The sequence below is a fragment of the Merops nubicus genome, unplaced genomic scaffold, assembly GCF_000691845.1.
Source record: "Merops nubicus isolate BGI_N331 unplaced genomic scaffold, ASM69184v1 scaffold6122, whole genome shotgun sequence".
Classification (NCBI taxonomy): Eukaryota; Metazoa; Chordata; class Aves; order Coraciiformes; family Meropidae; genus Merops; species Merops nubicus.
Genome location: NW_008594154.1, coordinates 20,470 through 37,859, shown reverse-complemented (window position 1 = coordinate 37,859; position 17,390 = coordinate 20,470). Strand labels below are relative to the sequence as shown.

The 17,390-nt window shown below is 47.8% G+C and overlaps 1 protein-coding gene across 1 annotated transcript in view; it reads right to left on the bottom strand.

The window, feature by feature from the left end:
- DPYSL4 (dihydropyrimidinase-like 4) overlaps positions 1-17,390 on the bottom strand; it is a 36,411-nt gene that overhangs the window by 1,310 nt on the left and 17,711 nt on the right. The window contains exons 3-11 of the mRNA XM_008935654.1: positions 15,467-15,631; positions 14,338-14,399; positions 13,084-13,164; positions 12,311-12,379; positions 8,430-8,550; positions 4,896-5,052; positions 4,593-4,734; positions 4,211-4,381; positions 1,175-1,354 (exon numbers count right to left, since the gene is read on the bottom strand). Of these exons, the coding sequence (XP_008933902.1) occupies positions 1,175-1,354; positions 4,211-4,381; positions 4,593-4,734; positions 4,896-5,052; positions 8,430-8,550; positions 12,311-12,379; positions 13,084-13,164; positions 14,338-14,399; positions 15,467-15,631 (1,148 nt within the window). The remainder of the gene's footprint in view (positions 1-1,174; positions 1,355-4,210; positions 4,382-4,592; positions 4,735-4,895; positions 5,053-8,429; positions 8,551-12,310; positions 12,380-13,083; positions 13,165-14,337; positions 14,400-15,466; positions 15,632-17,390) is intronic.

The window sequence follows — 17,390 nt, the reverse complement described above, 5'->3', positions numbered from 1 at the left end:
TGCAGAAGCCAGCCAGTCTGTCCCCTGCTCTGCCAGGTCTGTCCTTTAATGATCTCAGCCTACCTGCTGGATTAAAGGCTCCTGACAGCTCTGAAATGAAAGTTCTTACTCATCCCCCAAAAGCAAAACAGTGCTGAGGCAGAGGCGGGTCTCGGAAGGAGCAGCCAGGCCAGCTCTGCATTGCCAGCTCGGGAGCTCTGGCTTGGGTTAAATGCAATTATTCCAGTTGAGATGATGCCCAATTGGATTTATAGGTCAGACAAATATTTCTTGAGGGGACCAGACCACAACAGAAACCATGGGTCTGTTCTCTGCGGTGCTAAATTATTCGAGGTCATAATTTTGATAAGTTGCAATGTCTTCAAAGGAACAATTAAGGAAAGATCATTTGCCAGGAATGTGAGGACTACCCATGGTCAGCAGAACTGACACAGCTCTGGCTCTCTCCAGGAGAGGGCAACACTTCAAACATCAAAATATTTTCCTCCCCAGGAATCTGACTTGATCTAGAAATAAACTTCTTACATTCTCATCAGCGAAGCTGCAGCTGAGTTCAGTGTCATCTTCCCTGTCAGTTTTTACCAGCTGAAGGCATGTCAGAGTCTCTTTTGAATGGGTGTACCTTACAGAATCCTTTCCAACAGTTTTAGCCTCTTAAAAAAAGGAAATTCTCACTCTTGAACAGTCAGGAGGCTGTGCCTGTGACTCACCAGTCACCAGACAAGAGCATCTGATTGTATCTGACAGAAGAGAAAGCAGCATAATGTGGCTATAACAACAAATTAGCATTCTAACTTGTTGCCAAAAGGTTTGATCTATAAATGCTATCAACAGCTTCTCTTGGTGCTTCTGTGACAGGAGAAGCCTCCCAGGTTCTGTGCAGACTGACTCACGTCCAAACTGGACAGTCCCTGGACACAGGCTGTGTCTAGGTGTCCCCAGAACAGAGAAGAAAAATATAATTTGCAGAAAACCCAAGCTCAAGCCAAAGCATACTCCTGTAATGACTCAAGTGAATAGCAAAAATGAAACAGGAATGAGATAAATCTGGCTCCTACCCAGGGAACTTGTGTGCCTGCGAGCCAGGGGACAGCATCTACAGCATCTGTTTCCCACCCACTGGAACCCAGGAGTTCCCAGTGAGAGAACCAACGTGCATCCCCCAGATCCTCACCCTGCTCCTCGCTTTGATGCGCTTGTACACGAAGTCAGGGAAGGGTTTCCTGGGGATGTACCTCCCCGAGCCCTCGGTGACGTGCAGGTTCCCATCCTCCAGCACGATCTTGCCCTGGCTGATGACCACCAGGGGTGACCCACGGCACTCCATGCCTTCAAAGATATTGTACTCCAGGGACTGGAACAAAGAGACAGCGTGAGGCAAACATCTCCAGCCCAGCAACGCCTGCTGGGCTTTAATTAGCGACCCCCAGCCGTGCTAATTGCCAACATTTTAAGGACAGGTGGAAGCAAACTCAACAGCAGTTACCTGGGTTATATATGGTGTGGTTGAATACAAAGGCTGCTCTTTGTGACCTGTCTAAATTTATTCAGGGTTTACTCATGCAAAATTGCCATTGCAACAAGATCTTAGAGGCCTCTTCCAATCAAAATGATTCTGTGATTCCATGAAGAGGAAATACAGTTTCAAATGAGAATCTCTCATATCTCAATAGCTGTCTAAACACTGAGAATATCTCAATACCTAGCTAAATGCTTTTAGGCACCTCTCCTGAATTGTAAAGGATTTAGGAGCCAAACAGAGTTTCATCCAAGTTTCATACTAAAAATAATGTTAATTTTGAAAAGGTGTATTTCAAACCAGGATTTTGGTTGATGGGTCAGGGTCCAGGACAATCTTATTTTACTCTAATGGGATTGCTCATCCTCAATTAACAGGATTGGAAACATCACACCATGGAAAAAAGACAAGTTTTAAAGGCATCACCAGTAAATGTCCCACCCGTGAAACATCCTGGAATGAGATGCACTAAAACCATGTTATTTGGGGACTGTTACTCTAGTGACCATCTCTGACACAAGTTCAGGTCTTTTTTACTGAGTTAATAACAGAGTTTGCTCTTGAAGTGTGTTATAAGTATGAGTAGGCTTGACTGCAGACTTACAATTAGCTGGAACAGTGGTTAAACCGACACTGAACCGGGTCCAGGCTCAAAAAAAGTTGTGGTGGCAAAGGAGAAGGCTTGGTCAGAAGCTTGGGAATTATGCTGGTTCCAAGAACAACATTATCTTCCCCTCTAGCTCCTAATGTTTCCTTGCCAGACAGTGGCCAGAGCAGTGTGAATTCTTGGAAAATATCCCTGTGTTGCTCTAGCATTTAAAAAAGTAACAATCATCTGATGCCACATAACAACCACGTCTCCCTGTGTCGCAGCAACTGCTCTGCCTGGCTTTCAAAGGGCCTTTTGTTTTGTACTTGACCAAACCAGGAAGCCTTGGCTCTAAAGGCATCACTGGTCTCACTTTCTCCTCTGACTGAAGGCCATGTGAGACAAAGCCCAGCCCAAGAAGGGCAGCACAGGTATTGGGCGATGTGATGACAGGGGAAGAGGTCAGAGCTGGAGGTGGCAGAAAAATGCTGTGACTCCTTGGGAAGCCCTTCAAGCTCTAAACAAACCTGAAAACAAGAGCCCTTCATCCTCCACAGCCTTGGCACAATGTGAAGATGAAGCCTTTGGCAATAGTTGATCATTGAGTGCTGAGGCTTCTTACATGGTCCAAGAGTTTCAGGGGGATCCTCAGTGTATAAAGAATTTCTGAATTCCAAAGTGCCTCCCTGGTTCCCCTTGAGCCTAGCCCGTATCTATGGCAAAGCCATGGAGTCAATCCTGATTGTACTGGAGGACATCCACAAAAAACAAAGTCTCTGAGCTTTGTGGAAAGAAATTTCAGGAGTCCAATTCATTTCCTAAACACAACAGCCACTAAATGACTTTCAAACACCCCACCCAGCAAGCTGCTTCCAGCTCTCTGAGCCATTCATAAGCACAAACCCACCTTCAGACCACTAAATTGGGCACCTAATAGCAGTATGTCCCTGCTCTAAGTCATTCCTCTCCAGACTGGAGGTGTGATGAGCCTGGAAGCACCTCCAAGGTGACTGAAGTGACCAAACATCTGAGTCTGGATGCCTCTGTTGGAAGTTCAAGCACAGGCAGGATGAATCCAAGCCATCTGTGACCAATTCGGACACAGAGTTAAGTCACAGGGAAGTGAACTAAACTTTTGAAAAAAAAGTTTCTTTGTGAATGTGCCCAGGGATCCAAGTGTGGAAGAAAATTTTGCTCCTTCAGCTCCAGGGTGAATGAAAGCATTCACAGAAAAAAGAACAAGGAGTTTTTCACAGGGAAACATTCCATAGGTTCATCGCCAGCAGTGAAACAAGCCATCAACAAATGCAAACAGTGCTTGCTTTCTCTGAGACACTGCTTGAATGTCACAGGGAGACTCCAGCCAGCCCTTGGCACTAGGACCATTCTGCAGTCTCCCACAGGGTGGGACAGCTTTTCCACTGTAGGAGCCAGGTACATGGTATGGGACACAGCTGTGGGCCACAAGCCTCTAGCAGTGCCACCACAGAGCCACAGAACAAAGAGAAGGTCTGGTTAGTCTGGGTCTTGCCTTGTGCCTCCCTGTGCCAACTAACATTGGGGTGATCACCAGTAAAATCACATCTAAGTGTGACCCCAGGCACGTGTGCCAGATCAGCCCATGGTGTAAATCCACCCAGGCTCATTGACCTGGATCAGGTTTTCAGTGAAGGTGTCCAGGAGCTGACAAGCTTCACTGGCCCCAACCAGAGAAGGGGCAGCTCACATTCCCACTGCTAGCAAGCCAGGAGATCACAGAAGTGACATATTGTGATAAAAGGCCTTTTGATGTTTCAGAGGATTTAAAGAGCTTTCTGTGAATGCTCAGATCCAAGCATCCAACACTCAGAAAGAGCTGACAACCTCTTTGCTCCAAGGGGAATCTCTGGGTCTTCATGTGATTTCAGACTGGGACCCAATGGTCTCTCCCTTCTGTTCACCCAGCTGGGCTGTACTGGGTGTAAGACCAGGGAGGGCTTGGGGCATGGAGCAAACAAAGCCCTGAGCTGCTACAGGCTCTAGTTCTTGGGAGCAGAGTCTGGCACTGAAAGAGGAGAGGAGGAAATGAGGAGCAGAGCTCACATCACACGAAACATCCTTACTATGTTATGAGTCTTGGCAGAGATTGTCTTGACACTGTCAGGATCCCAGATAACCAGATCAGCATCTGAGCCCACGGCGATGCGGCCCTTCCGGGGGTACAGGTTGAAGATTTTAGCTGCATTTGTGCTGGTCACAGCAACAAACTGGTTCTCATCCATCTTGCCAGTCACCTGAGGAAAGACAAAAGCAGCCCCTGAGTTAGCCAGGCGGGGACCCCTCTGAAAAGCAAATAGCTGACAGCACAGCAGATCCCCAGTGATCTCTACAGAGGCAAAAACCTCAAGTGCAGGGACCACAAAAGCATCTGGGGGGAGATAACCCCACACTGCTGCAGCTCCTTCAGCTCAGTGGCAGCCTAAGCCTATGACACGTGTGACATACCACAGCCTTGTCCCAGATGATAGACATCCTCTCTTCAGTCCCATTGGTTCCTTCAGGGATCAGGGTAAAGTTGTCCTTCCCAACAGCTTTCTGAGCAGTGTTGAAGGTGCAGTGGGCACTGCCAGTAACTTGGAGGTCTCCACTGGAGAAGACAATGACAGGAATTTAAGACATTTTAATGTCAGAGGTTTACTCCTGAAGTAGCACAGCCTTTTGCTGGCTGGCAACAACAGCTATAATGTTGATCACTCACTTGTCTCATGATGAAGCACACGTTGCATGAACACAAAGAGTTCTACTCACCAGGACAGTAGTGAGTTGAGAAAATCTGGAGTGGTTGGGTCAGGACTCAGTGGTGGGGACGTGACAAAAGCTGCTGCCTTAGCCCAGTTCTTGCTCCAGTAATGAGACCCATCAGTGCCCAAGCTGGCCGTGATGGGCTCTCCATACACCACAGTGCCTACAGGAGAGGAAGACAGACAAATCCACTGTGAGCACCAGGCAACGTGCATCTCCAGCCTGCCTTCTAGGCTGAGAGCAACCTTCTGAGACAGGACAGGCTGGGTAAGTCACACTGCAGAGCTCTTGCTGCTTCCTCTGCAGTATGTGATCACAGAGGCACAACGCTGAATTCACTGGCCTGCATAAGACACCATTAAACTCCTGACTTGTTCAGTGCTCCTCAGGAACTCTGCTATATTGCTAGAGATATGTTTTCACAAGCAAACTCCTTAATTTTAAAAGTCTATCTTGAGATTTCTAAAGAAAGAGTGAGCATTTTCCAAAAATCAGTCCCTCAGACTAAGTATCCAAATACCTGAGTTAATAATAAAGATTTTGCTTTGGTAACAGCTGGAAGCAGCAAAATATCCACAAATGTCTTTAGACAACTTCTGAGGTTGGCACTGATTAATGGTGCTTGAAAGGGTTATTATGAAGATTCACTGCATTGTATCCTGGGCCAAGAACCTTATGAAAGAGGCTGAGGGAACTCTAAGAGCACAAGGAGATCCAGTCTGATCTAGAAGAGATGTGGAAGTAAAAGAATGAAAAAAGTAGTGCCTGCAATCTGGGTATGCATTAATGATGTGACAAGGCTGGGTCTCTTGGAGCAGGCTCTGTGCATAGATTGGGTAAGAGGAAACTCCCATCAGGGAAGTTTCCTGCCTACAGAGAAGGCCCATCACAGAGGAATTATCAGTGTTTCTGGATCACAAATGCAGCTCAGGGAAACTGAGTGATTCCCTCGAGGGTACATTGCAAATCTGTGGCAGAACTAGGAAATGAAATCGGATCTCTGACTCTCTGTCCAGCACACTAACCACCAGAGCATCCTTCCTCTTCATTAACATTTTTGGAACCACATGAAGGAACAGCAGATCCTTAAGGCCACGACACTTTGCAAGCTGAAACACACCAGCAACATCTGCACACCAAGCAGATTCAAGATGCTGCAACTTCAAAAGCAGGGCAAGCTGGTAGCTCCACAGATCTGCTCACCAAACACAACCTTCCTGACAGCTCTGTTCCTACCCAGCTGATCCCAGTCACTTCATGTATTTGTATCTGCCTGCAGAAAGTGTTTGTAGCCCAAATCCTAACCCTAAATGCTTCAGCCAGGAAAGCCTGGCAAGGGCAGTGCCAGGATTGGTCAGCAGGGTCTTACACAGCTCACCATGCAGAATGAAATACATGATCTTCCTCTCACTGTAAAGTCTGAGCTACTGTTGTGTCTCCAGGCTCTCAAGCTAGCCGGGAAAGAGCACATGAGCTGAGGCAGAATGATGCTGGAACTGGCTTCATGCTGCTTCTAGGACCACACTGAAACAGGAGGTGCTGGAGCAGCCTTTGTCAGAGGGGATTCACCAGCAGAGGAAGAGGCTGCCTGACATCACTTGCCACAAATAGGGTTATGAAATCAGAACAAGGCAAAACACACACTGGCTATTAATGGGAGGCCTGTCGTGGGCCAGTACATTGGGAGGATTGTTCTGCAGGGAGTGATGCTCTGAGCTCCCAGATCTGCCAGTGACAAAGTCAGCAGGGAATCTCCTCCTCACAAATGCCACTGGGAACATCTGGCTTTAAATAACATATGTTCTTTTCCATTTGGCAAATCAATTCTGTTTTGTTTTTGCCTCGGATAGTCTTCAGTGGTTTCCTCTGTTGCTTGGGAGGGCAAGGCTAGTGTGTGTGGCCCTCCTGGGTTACCCAGTTGGGTAACTTCACAGCACTTAAATTGAATTATTTAAATAAAGGAACAGAGAATGGTGTGCCATTTATACCCCAAATTCTCCTTATAAGGAGAAAATGCAATCTGAATGAAAACTGCACAAGTTCACTGGAGGCTGAGTAAAGTGAGTTCTGTGGGTCACTCACGTGGGGCAATCCCAGCACCTTTCACAGGCAGGGCAACATCCACCCAAGTCAGGTTGTGTTTCCTGGCTTCTGTATGGTCCCTCATCCCAGTGTCCCTCTCCACTTGCCAGCTAATGGTCTCAGGGGACAGCAGGCATAGCAAGAAGGTGTTTCTCTTCATGCTCCATCTCTGTGGTGCTTATGTCTCCAGTATTTTACCTATAAAAAGGAAGGGATGCTTCCCTGGCTTGGAGAACTGAGTTGTACAATGCCATCAAGTTGTTTTCTGGGGTAATGCAACATGCAGCCACTTTGCTGTGTCAACACATCATCTCATTTCAGTGTGATCTCCACAAGCTAGGAGAGGAAGGTTTATCCCAAGCAGCTTGAGCTCCTTCCATGCCACAAACAAGAGATGCCTTGGAAATCAGTTCTCCTCACCAACTCTGAACTCATTTAACAGGAATCATGGGACCAAAATACTTCTGAGCCAATACACAAACACTAATCTGTTTGCTGTGGTAGGAAATCAGCTCTTGTCACACCAAACACCCAGATGGAAAGTGATGTCATCTGTATATCCATTCAGGCTTATTTAGACTGCATAAAATTAAATCCAATGTTTCTGAGGAAAGAAGGGGGAATATCATCCCTCCTGCTTACTCACCCACCCAGAGCTGCTTTAAATAGAAATGAAGGGTTTAGTCACAGAATAAAGCAGGGAGACAGGCACTCACTGAGCTTTGGAACCCTTGCTCCCTGGGGGCAAGACAGCAGGGTCAGGACTTGGGGGAAGCTGCTGGATCTCTCAGAGCAGTGCAGCTCCCTCCCAGACCTCGGTTAGAGCAAAGGAACACGAGGCAGCAGCATCCACAGCAGGTCTGAGTCTTGCTTCTTGCAGCACCCTCAGGCAGAGAGATCAGAGGTGACTGCATTCCCAGCCTAACAGCCCCAATTCCCACTCGGACACCTACAGCCCATGAGGAGTATCTATTTCACAAGCAAGCAGGACAGTGGATAGCTGGAACTGGTAACCACTTTGGCTACTCCAATGAAACCTAACAGGGTTTGTGAGTTGAGCCCTCTGTCAGGACTCTTGGAATCAGTTCTGACCCCAGGAAGTAGCTCAGCATTAAGTACCAAAAGAAGCCCACAGCATCTGGAAGGAGAAGAGTCTCCAGGGAGCTTCATCAGATGGAGAGAGCATGGAATTACTCTGCAACCAGATGAAGGCCCATGGCTCGGTGTGGTAGAAGTGTGAAGAGAGAGGCTGAACAGAAGAAACATCTCCTGGCACTGATGCAACCACTGAACTTGTCTGTGGGAGATGAGACAGAACCAGTTGCTTGGGATGTTTAAAAAACAGCCTGGACAGTAACAGTGGAAAAAGAAATCTTTCCTGTAGGGATGAAGATTGTGTTGGCAGGGAGTTGAACTGCATGAGCTAATAGGGTGCATCTATCCAAGGGAATAACTTACCCTTTTTCCTGGCTTGAGCAATGACTTCAGCAGCACTTTTGCTCATCACCTTGGTGATATAAAGAGGGCAGTTGGTTTGGTTGGCGATGGTTATTGCCCGGTTCACAGCCTCTGCCTCCACCTGAAAACAAAGGCAGCAGCAGGTCAGGGACATCCCACGTGCCAGCAGACCCTGTCTGCCTTCAGAGGGTCAGAGCCTCTGCTTTCATGGGAAAACAGGGTGTGCAGGGCTGAGAGGAGACCTTCCACCTCCTGATTCTGAGCCAGACAAACATACAGTGCAGTCATGACAATTGAAATGACACCAAGCTGCAGTCCCCTCTCATTACCACCTTTTCTCCCAGGCTGCTTCTAAGTTTCTCTGCAAGCAGACTGAGTCCTAAAATAACCCTCCAGGTGCTCAAGGTCACAATGAGCAAGCCCCTTCTTTGACCTAGACAAAAATAAGCAACCAAGTGTTGACTCAACAGATCTACTCATGTTCCAGCCCACGCAGAAGGGAGCTGCTGTAGCCACATACTCTGGTAAGCCACGTTTGCAGACAAGCCTCCTAAATTGTACCCTCCACTACAATATCTGGCTTGGGATCTGACACGAGTGTGAACCACCCCATAAATCAACTCCTTCTTCCTGCATGTGCAGAGAGAGAGCTTCAGCAAGACTGAGGGTCACTTTAGAACTATGGCCTCAAGGAATGGCATCACTCTGCAGGCTTGTGCAGATCACACCACCTAATCAAAGCAGTCAGATGACAGATTTAACAGCAGGGTGATGCTCATGGTCCCTACTACCAACTGAGCCTGCAACACCACACATGAACAACATGGAAACTGAAACCCAGAGCCATCAGTCACCTGATTCCCCAATGCAAGAGGCTACCAGCACTCCCCATGGGCTCCAGTGTGATTAGCACATGCTCAGCACTTTTCAGAGCCTGCATTACTGTGACTTATCACAGGCCAAGTGCCATAAATCACCACCAGTCCCAGAATCGGAACACGCTGACTGGCACCGTGCTTGGTCCACCAAAAAAAGTACCTGAGGTTAGGGACCCCTCAGCTTAAGGAAACTGTGTATTTGCCAGACTGATGTCCAAGTGCCCAGAACAGCTCTGCTCACAGTGCCAAAGCCACCACGTGTAAGACTCCCTCCCTGCAGCTGGACTGCTCATGAAAAACAACACGACACCAGCTGGGAGGCTTTAAAACAAAACCACCCCCCAGACAAAGTAGGATGGTCTCTAGTGCCAAAAGGCTTAAAGCCCACGCCTGTCACCATGCCAAGGCCTGTGACTAACCCTCCCCAGGCAGGGTGAAGTACAGGAGGGGACATTTTCTGTCCCAGCTGCCCCAAGCAAGTGGAAAAGGCTGTGTGGAAGGGTGTTTATTCCAGCACGTTTGACTCGAGTGTGCACCAGCAGCACTAGCAGAGAAGATGGGGGCTGGAAGGAAGAGCCCAGAAAAGCATATTTGTCCCTCCTGAGGGACAAGGAGAGAACTCTGATGGGCTGATGCTTCCAGGCCATGGCACCGGTCTGCAAGCTGCCCATTTCAAGGAGGCCTGTGCACAGCTCTGGCACCGCAGCGCTCGGAACTCCCATTTCCCCACTTGCAAAGCAGAGAGAAACCAACACAAACCTCCAGACTTTGGGCCAAAAGGGCATTTGAGCAACTGCTAGAGCAGGAGGAGAATATTTTCTGCGCAGAAGAGAACAAGGCTGCTGAATTCATGCCTTGTGCCCAGATGCTATGGTGACAGGCACATAACAATAACCCAAGGACTAGTCCAAAGGGGAATGTTTGCAATTACCAGTATGCATTAGAAGCCCTAGCACAGCAGTTCTCTTGGAAAAAAAAAGAGACAGACATTTCCTGGAGCACTTGGACTGCTTGTGCTTTCAGCGTTTTTGTGGCTAAAATAAACACAAAAAATGATGGATTGCTTAGAAAAGTCATCACAGAATGATCTGAGCTATGAGGGGGAGGGTTTTCCAGAAAGCAACGGGTGATGCTGACTTGGGATGGTGGTGTCTTAATTAAGGCTTCCTTTGCTGGCTGGAACAAAGTGCTGAATACCATCACCTTGGCTCAACCCAGGTTGCTGAGGTGAGCAAGCTGAACCCAGGAGTCAGCAGTGAAACTTCAGCCTTAACTCATGCCTTCTGCTCAACCTGGGAATTCAGAAGTTGTGTATGCTCCAAGTGAGACACAAACACACGTGGCCAGACCCTGAATGGTTCACTGGGATGTAAGTCTCAGTGAACTGAGTGGGAGTTTTGATTTAATAAATATTTTGGACTTGTCCAACAGCTCCTGCTAGTGTGCTGTAGATGGAGGGCTGAATTAAGCAGCTCTTCAGTAAGATGACGACCAGCATAAAGTCCTTGGGACAGGCTTTACACTCCATATGAGGCAGTGGGAAAAGCCAGTTCCAGCGTTAACAGCACCCCAGAAGGATACCAAGAAACCTCCACTGCTACTGAAATCAACAGGAATTGTGGATCTGCTGTGAGACCCAGAATCTGGGCTTTATCCTCAGCCAGCTTAAAGGAAGTTTTATGTTTTTAAATACCCAAAGTTACTGGAGAAAAGGAGGGGAGGGAACCAGATGACATCGTTTCCTGCTCTGTTTCCTATGACTTTCAAGGAGGAGAACTTTGGACCAAATGCTTCCATTCTGGGCAGCCAGCACAGCTGAGTTCAGCTGCTCAGAGGCTGCCCAGTGACACTGGGAAGAGGTTTTACTGCTCCTCATCTGAGGCAGCCATGTGTCCTCAGGAGCCTTCCTTGCTGTTCTGAGATAGACCACACTTCTGCACAGATGGAACCAACCAACCAAGCCAGGGAACCACACAGTTCACACTTGAAAGCTCCTGCTCCATGAAGGATGAGCTTTGAAGTATCCAGACAAGACTTGGCTAGTTTGATGGCCAGATCCTCTAAGGTAAGGAGCAGCCTTCCTTTGAAGACAACAAAAGTTTAGAGGTGCTCCACAGATGAGCCCCAAGAGTGTCATGTCAGCATCTGCTCCTGCTCTTCTGATGCAAGCCAAAAAAAAAGTAAAAAAAAAAAAAGAAAAAGCAGGGGTGGATAGCTCAGTGCAAGTGTTTGCTCACAACTTCCAGGAAGCAAAAAATTCCAGCTCCCAGAGCCAAACACAAATTCTGTGAGGATTCACATATTGCCCAAGTTGAGTTTTGGTTTTTTTTTTTCCCTTCTGCATGAAGCAACTGAATGATTTATATTCCTACTGAAATGTCTCTGGATGCTGCTTGTCTGAACCAGGGGGAGGAAATAGAGAGGGAGCATGAGGGGCTCGTGTGGATGAGCTCACACACCCAGCTTCCAGCTGCCACATCTGGCAGGCAGCAAAGCCCCAAGATCTTCGAGGAACAAAAAGAACTTCTTGCACATAACAGAGGGACTTCCCAAACCCAGAACACCACAGTAAGATGTCCAGCTTAGAGATCCTTAAAGACTGGAAACAAAGAATGCAATAGGAACCAACCAATTTCACCTCATTTTAGATAGCTGATGTGTGAGCAGAGCCTCTATGGACTATTTCCAATAATCAGCAGAAAGAAATTAGCTCTTCCAGAGAGTGAATCAAATCTTAGGCTGGATGAATTACTCCCTGGAGATATCCTCTTCTCCAGTACAGAGGCTGAGGGGGCTCCTCAATTCCTCCTAAGTACCCACAGCAATTAGTCTCTAGAAGGGACTAGTTACTTTTTAGTCCATAGAAGTGTCCTGGCCTCTTCCCTTACCCCATGCAATGATAATGTTCAGTCAGGATGAAATCATGCTTCCAGCCACATTCATCCCAGTATAAGGTATTTGGTGGCAATGCAGAAATATTATAAAGGGTAGTAAAGTCCTCACCTCTTCAGGTCTGCTCAACACATGCCCTTCAGGACCTGTGATCCCCAGTTCCAGGATCCTTTGCTGCTCCTAAGGCAGAGAGAAAAAAAAAGCAGGAAACAAGATTTAGAGCAAGACCTATTTTATCTTGGAGCAAATGGAGTGGTTTGAGAGAGGTACAAGTTAGAGCCCAGGCATCTGTGCTAGCTAATAATCACATGGGCTTCACATAAGGGCCTTACAATCAGAGTCCTGTCCAGCTTCCCTTGTTGAGAATAACCAGAGCTCCCAAAACCCTCGCTGATTTGTTTGTAAGAGGTCAGGGAAACCTTTTATTTTGATTTGTTTCACACTGAGTTCATAGCCCCTCAACTTTCACTACTCATTTGAATCTATAAAATAATCTCCAGGATGTGGGAAAACCATCTCATAAAAAAAAAATCACCCTGCAATTGCAGGCAACTGGCCTTGAACACCTGGGAGGGCTCCTCCCCAGTCAGACAATGCAGAGATCCTCTGCAACACCAGCTTCTGCATGCTTGGATAAAATGAGCTGAAGATGAGATTAAATTCAAATACATTATTAACCTATTTTTAGGTTAATAAAAGCTGCCACGAAAACCTGCTTTACCAGTGGCAACGAAGGGTCTAAGATTTGATGTACAGCTCTGCTTGCACCTTGACACAGCTACGCCATGCTTTTAAAAGTCTTAGTGATTTTCAGCTTGCAGAGAAGACTTTAAATCCTCCCTAGCATTTTGCAGTTAATAATCCACAGAATAAACATGCCATACCTCAGCAATGATGTCACCATTCTCAGCGTGCACTTGAGCTGTCGCACCGATATCCCGGATCACACTCAGGACCTCATATATCTGGAAGATAGAAAACACACATTACAATATGCCCCAAGGGTACATGTAGGCACACATCTATTATAAAGTGTACAGTCCAGGCTCCTTCAGCATTCAGAATTTTGCAGAATGGAAAAGACAAAGGGAGGTATTAAGAGATGTAAGTGGTTTGCTGGATAGATGGGACCCATTTTCCTGCTTAGAATTGAATTTCCCAATCTGTACAGTCAGATCCTACTGATAGGGCACAGGAGCACTACTCAAAATCCAGTTTGGGTACGTTTACCACACTGGAGGAAGAAACAGCAACTGCACAAGCCTGTATCTGGAGTGATTCTGAAGATCTTGCAGAGTCATATCTCTTTCATGCCTCCATTTATTGGTGCCCAGCATGGAAAAAAAACCCTTCCATTTGGTTTTCACAAAACCTGCACCCATTCCTCTCACTGCCTGGGACAGGAGCAGTGTGTTTTCCCACTCCAGCAACCACTCTGAGAGGGCTCAGGGGGAGGAACCCACAACTGCGCCGGCGCCATCAATGGTCCCTCATTAAAATGCTTACCAGAGTCATTAGAGATAACTGTCACACCCCACAGCTCCTACACTGCTCCAGAGGACTCCCAGGCATTCCTCTCCTCCCACCACTCATAACATAGCATAAACTGCCCAGCTCCACAATCACATGTACCCAAAGGTACCCACCAGCACAGCAGATGGGAGGGCAGTTCCTTTTTAAGGTCCCAGCTAAAGCCAGAAACCCACTTCTGGGCCAGGATCTGGTTCAGCTGATGAACCCCCAGAGCAGTTTCACCAGAAATCTCCTTGTCCTGCCCCACTCCTACGCAGGACACAGCAATTTATAAAACTGCCACTGCTTCCACACCAAAGGAGCTGTAAAAAAACCCTTAGATCTCTCATAATGAGGGGTTTGCCATTGCTTCCCCCAGCTGAGCCTTTCAGGGTTTGTTGCTGGTTGTTTGGGTTCGTTTGTTGTTTTTTTCTTTTTTTTAATTAAAAAAATAATCTTCAAACCAGAGCTCTGGGTAGCATTGCAAATCTTAGGTAATGTTATGCACACAGATTGAAACCAGAAAAGAATGTTGGAACCCAGTGTGCTGAATTTAAACCCTTCTGTGTGAGTAATGCACAGCTTGCAGTGACACGGGCGTGTGAGTGAACATCAAACCTTCCTACCTGAGAATCAGTGAGCTGAAAGCGATCTTTGAAGGCCATGTAAACCAAGAAGGAGTTCACACCTGGCAGAGAAAGAGCACAGGAATTACCTCTGAGGTACAAACTGCAGGCAGAGATTACCCAACACCATTTCTGGTAGAGAGATGTCCCCCTCTCTCAGCCCCCAGCAAGCAGTGATGATGGGGACAAATAAATGACTTTGCTCTGCTGTGGAGTCACAGCCACTCGTGCTCTCAGCAGATCACAGCACCCAGCCAGGACCTGCTCAGCCATGTGGCATTTTCTTAGCACAGCTGGAGACAGAGTCCCTGCTCTCCAGCCCTGGGGACAGCTCAACCCCACTTCACGTGGAAATAAGAATCAGTCTGTGGATTCAGCACTGCAGGAGGTTGAGTGAAAAAGAAAAAAATAAGCTTGTCTGCCTGATCCTTCACTCCCTCCTGTGAGAGTGATGGGAAATGTGTGTCTGTAAGCATGCCCTCCTGCACCATGCTCACACTGCCCCAGACACAGGCAGTGCTCCTAAGCTGGCTCTCCCTCTCCTGCCTCCTGAACCAGCAGAAGCTCTCACCCAGCACGTGTGGGAAAGCACTCATTAGGATGTAAAAGGTTGGGTTTTTTAAACCACAAACAGGATGGAAAATTACTTTGGCCTAAGGATGAAACGTCAAGGAAATTAAAGAGGGGAAAAACCTGTGAGGTCATTTTATTCAGCTCTTCTCCACTTTTAGCAACCAGTGCTGGATTGTTCCTCCTGGGCCTGATTCTTCCCTTGTTTACAACAGTTTAACGGCTGAACCTATCACCTACCTGCAGGAATGAAAACTGAAGGGCCTGCCCTGAACAAAGGTGCTCTTCTGCATGGCAGAGAGAGGTTCAGCTCTGCAAAATCAACACTCATCCACCTCACACACTGCAGAGACACCAGTGTGCACGTGTCCTCGAGCCCTCTACAACAGTCACCAAACCTCCACAAGAAGCCAGAACGGGCCAAGTTAATGTCAGGGCCCAAACTAGCTTTACTGGAATGTAAACTGCTTCACAAGAGCCAGTCCCAAAACACAGGGGAGCCTGTCCTAAAAGATCAGCTGGGGAAAAGCTTCTCTGAACTTTCAATAACTGAACTTACCATGATCTTTAACCAGAGCTTCCATCTCCTCCTGGACACCTTTATGCCACTCGGTGATGTCCACGTGCAGGGAGTAGTCACAGCAGGATTTGCTGTCTGCCCATTCTCGCCACTGGTCGAACGCAGTCAGCAAACTGGTCCCTGGCTCAGGAACCACGTGATCAACTGGGAAAGACAACCAAGGCATTGGTGAATGACTGGTGCAGGAGCTTTCCTGGATGTCCAAGAGAGAAAGCAAGCTTTGCAGGGGCTGCTGCAAAAACGAGACATCCCCTTCCCCTTGAAATGTCTGAGTTTGAAAGATCTGGTTTCTAACGCCCCACATCTGAGAATGCAGCCAGGAAGCTGGTTATGGAGCAGAGGCTGGAGGAAACAGGTCAGTTACTACAGGCTGTTTACTCCAACTGCTTGTAAACAGGGCAAAGGGAAGTCCTAGGGTGGCCAACCCAAACCCCAGCAGAGCTCTATAAACATCACTCCCCTGTTTGGTGACAAACAAATGATGACACAGGGAAGGTCCCCTGTGAGCACCAGTCAGCAGCTTGCAGTGCTCAGCAGCTCAGGTTCAAGCATTGCTTCTGCCCGTGCCTCTGGACATGCCAGACAAGGTGTCCAAGGAGTGCAAACATGTATTACTGCTGGCACGAGCACACTGGCAACCAAGGACTCCACACACAGACCAGAGCTGCTTTGTGCTACACATCCTAACCAAGAGCACCTTCCAGAGACCTACAGGGACGGACTGGAAGGAGCAGAACCAACAGTCTGCCATGGCTGGAGAGACACCTCCTGACAGGATGGTCCCGTCTGCCTCTTCATCTGCTCCATCTGATCCTTAGGGCCACCAGCAACTGGGTTCACAGGCAGCTACAGGACACTCCACCAGTGCTACAGATGCAGAAGAGCCTCGAAGGGTAATGAGATCTGAGGTTGAGTGTTCCTCCCAGTCATCTGAATAGCATTCAAATTCTTACACGAGCACACAGCATCTGCAAGATCTTCACTAGACACAGGGAAATAAAAGAAGCGAGTCAGCAACTCAGAAACTGAACTGCTGCTGAGAGGGTAGGAAAAGCCTGGGAGACTTCAGGGGTCACAAAGTGGGCAGGCAGTGTTGTGGAGGAGAGAGAGCCCTGGCTTGACTTTACATCAGATCACCCAAAAAAAACCCAAAAAGCTGCTTCAATTATCAGCAGAGAAAACTCAAGTGGTTTATTTTTAGCTTTACTGGTGAGTATCTGGGCTGCCATCAGCTCAGCAGTTAGCTCTAAATCACAGCTGGGATAAGAGATAAGTCCTTGGGCCCTCTGGCTCTCAGTGCAGTCCAAAGCTCTGCTTCGCCCCCACACAGCCTCCAGATTTACTGCTTTGCACTGCCTGAAGACTGGATTTACACCAGGAGCTCTGGGCCCACTGCAGGAACAGTACAAGCTCTCCTGGACAACCACCCGAGTCAGCAAGGACATCTCCACCCTTTGAGACCTGCAAGCTCTGTAGAAAGCCACGAGGACGACCCAGAGCAACCACCACCAAGCTTTGCTCCCCCTCTCTTTTTGCCAAGGTGACTCCATGAGAGACAGCAAACCAGCAGTTAAAATACTGCTGCTGTTCCAAAAGGCTTGTGACTGCCCCTCGAGGCACCACGCGTGCCTGAAGAGGGAGGGGGGTGATGTCCAGCCCTTTGCTGACACACCAGCAGTACAGCTGCAGCGTGGACCAGCAGTGCTGTGGGGTTCAGGAGTGGCTGGTGGCCTTTGTCTGCTCAGACAGCAGTGTCCTGCCCATCACAGAAACCTGTGTTAGAGTGAAAGCTCAAATATTTGCCCAGTGAATGGCACCAGGGCAAGGGGATATGCTTTTCACCACCCTTGGGAAAAGTAACCCAAATTTAAACAGACAATAAAATGTCCTTTTTTTTTTTTTT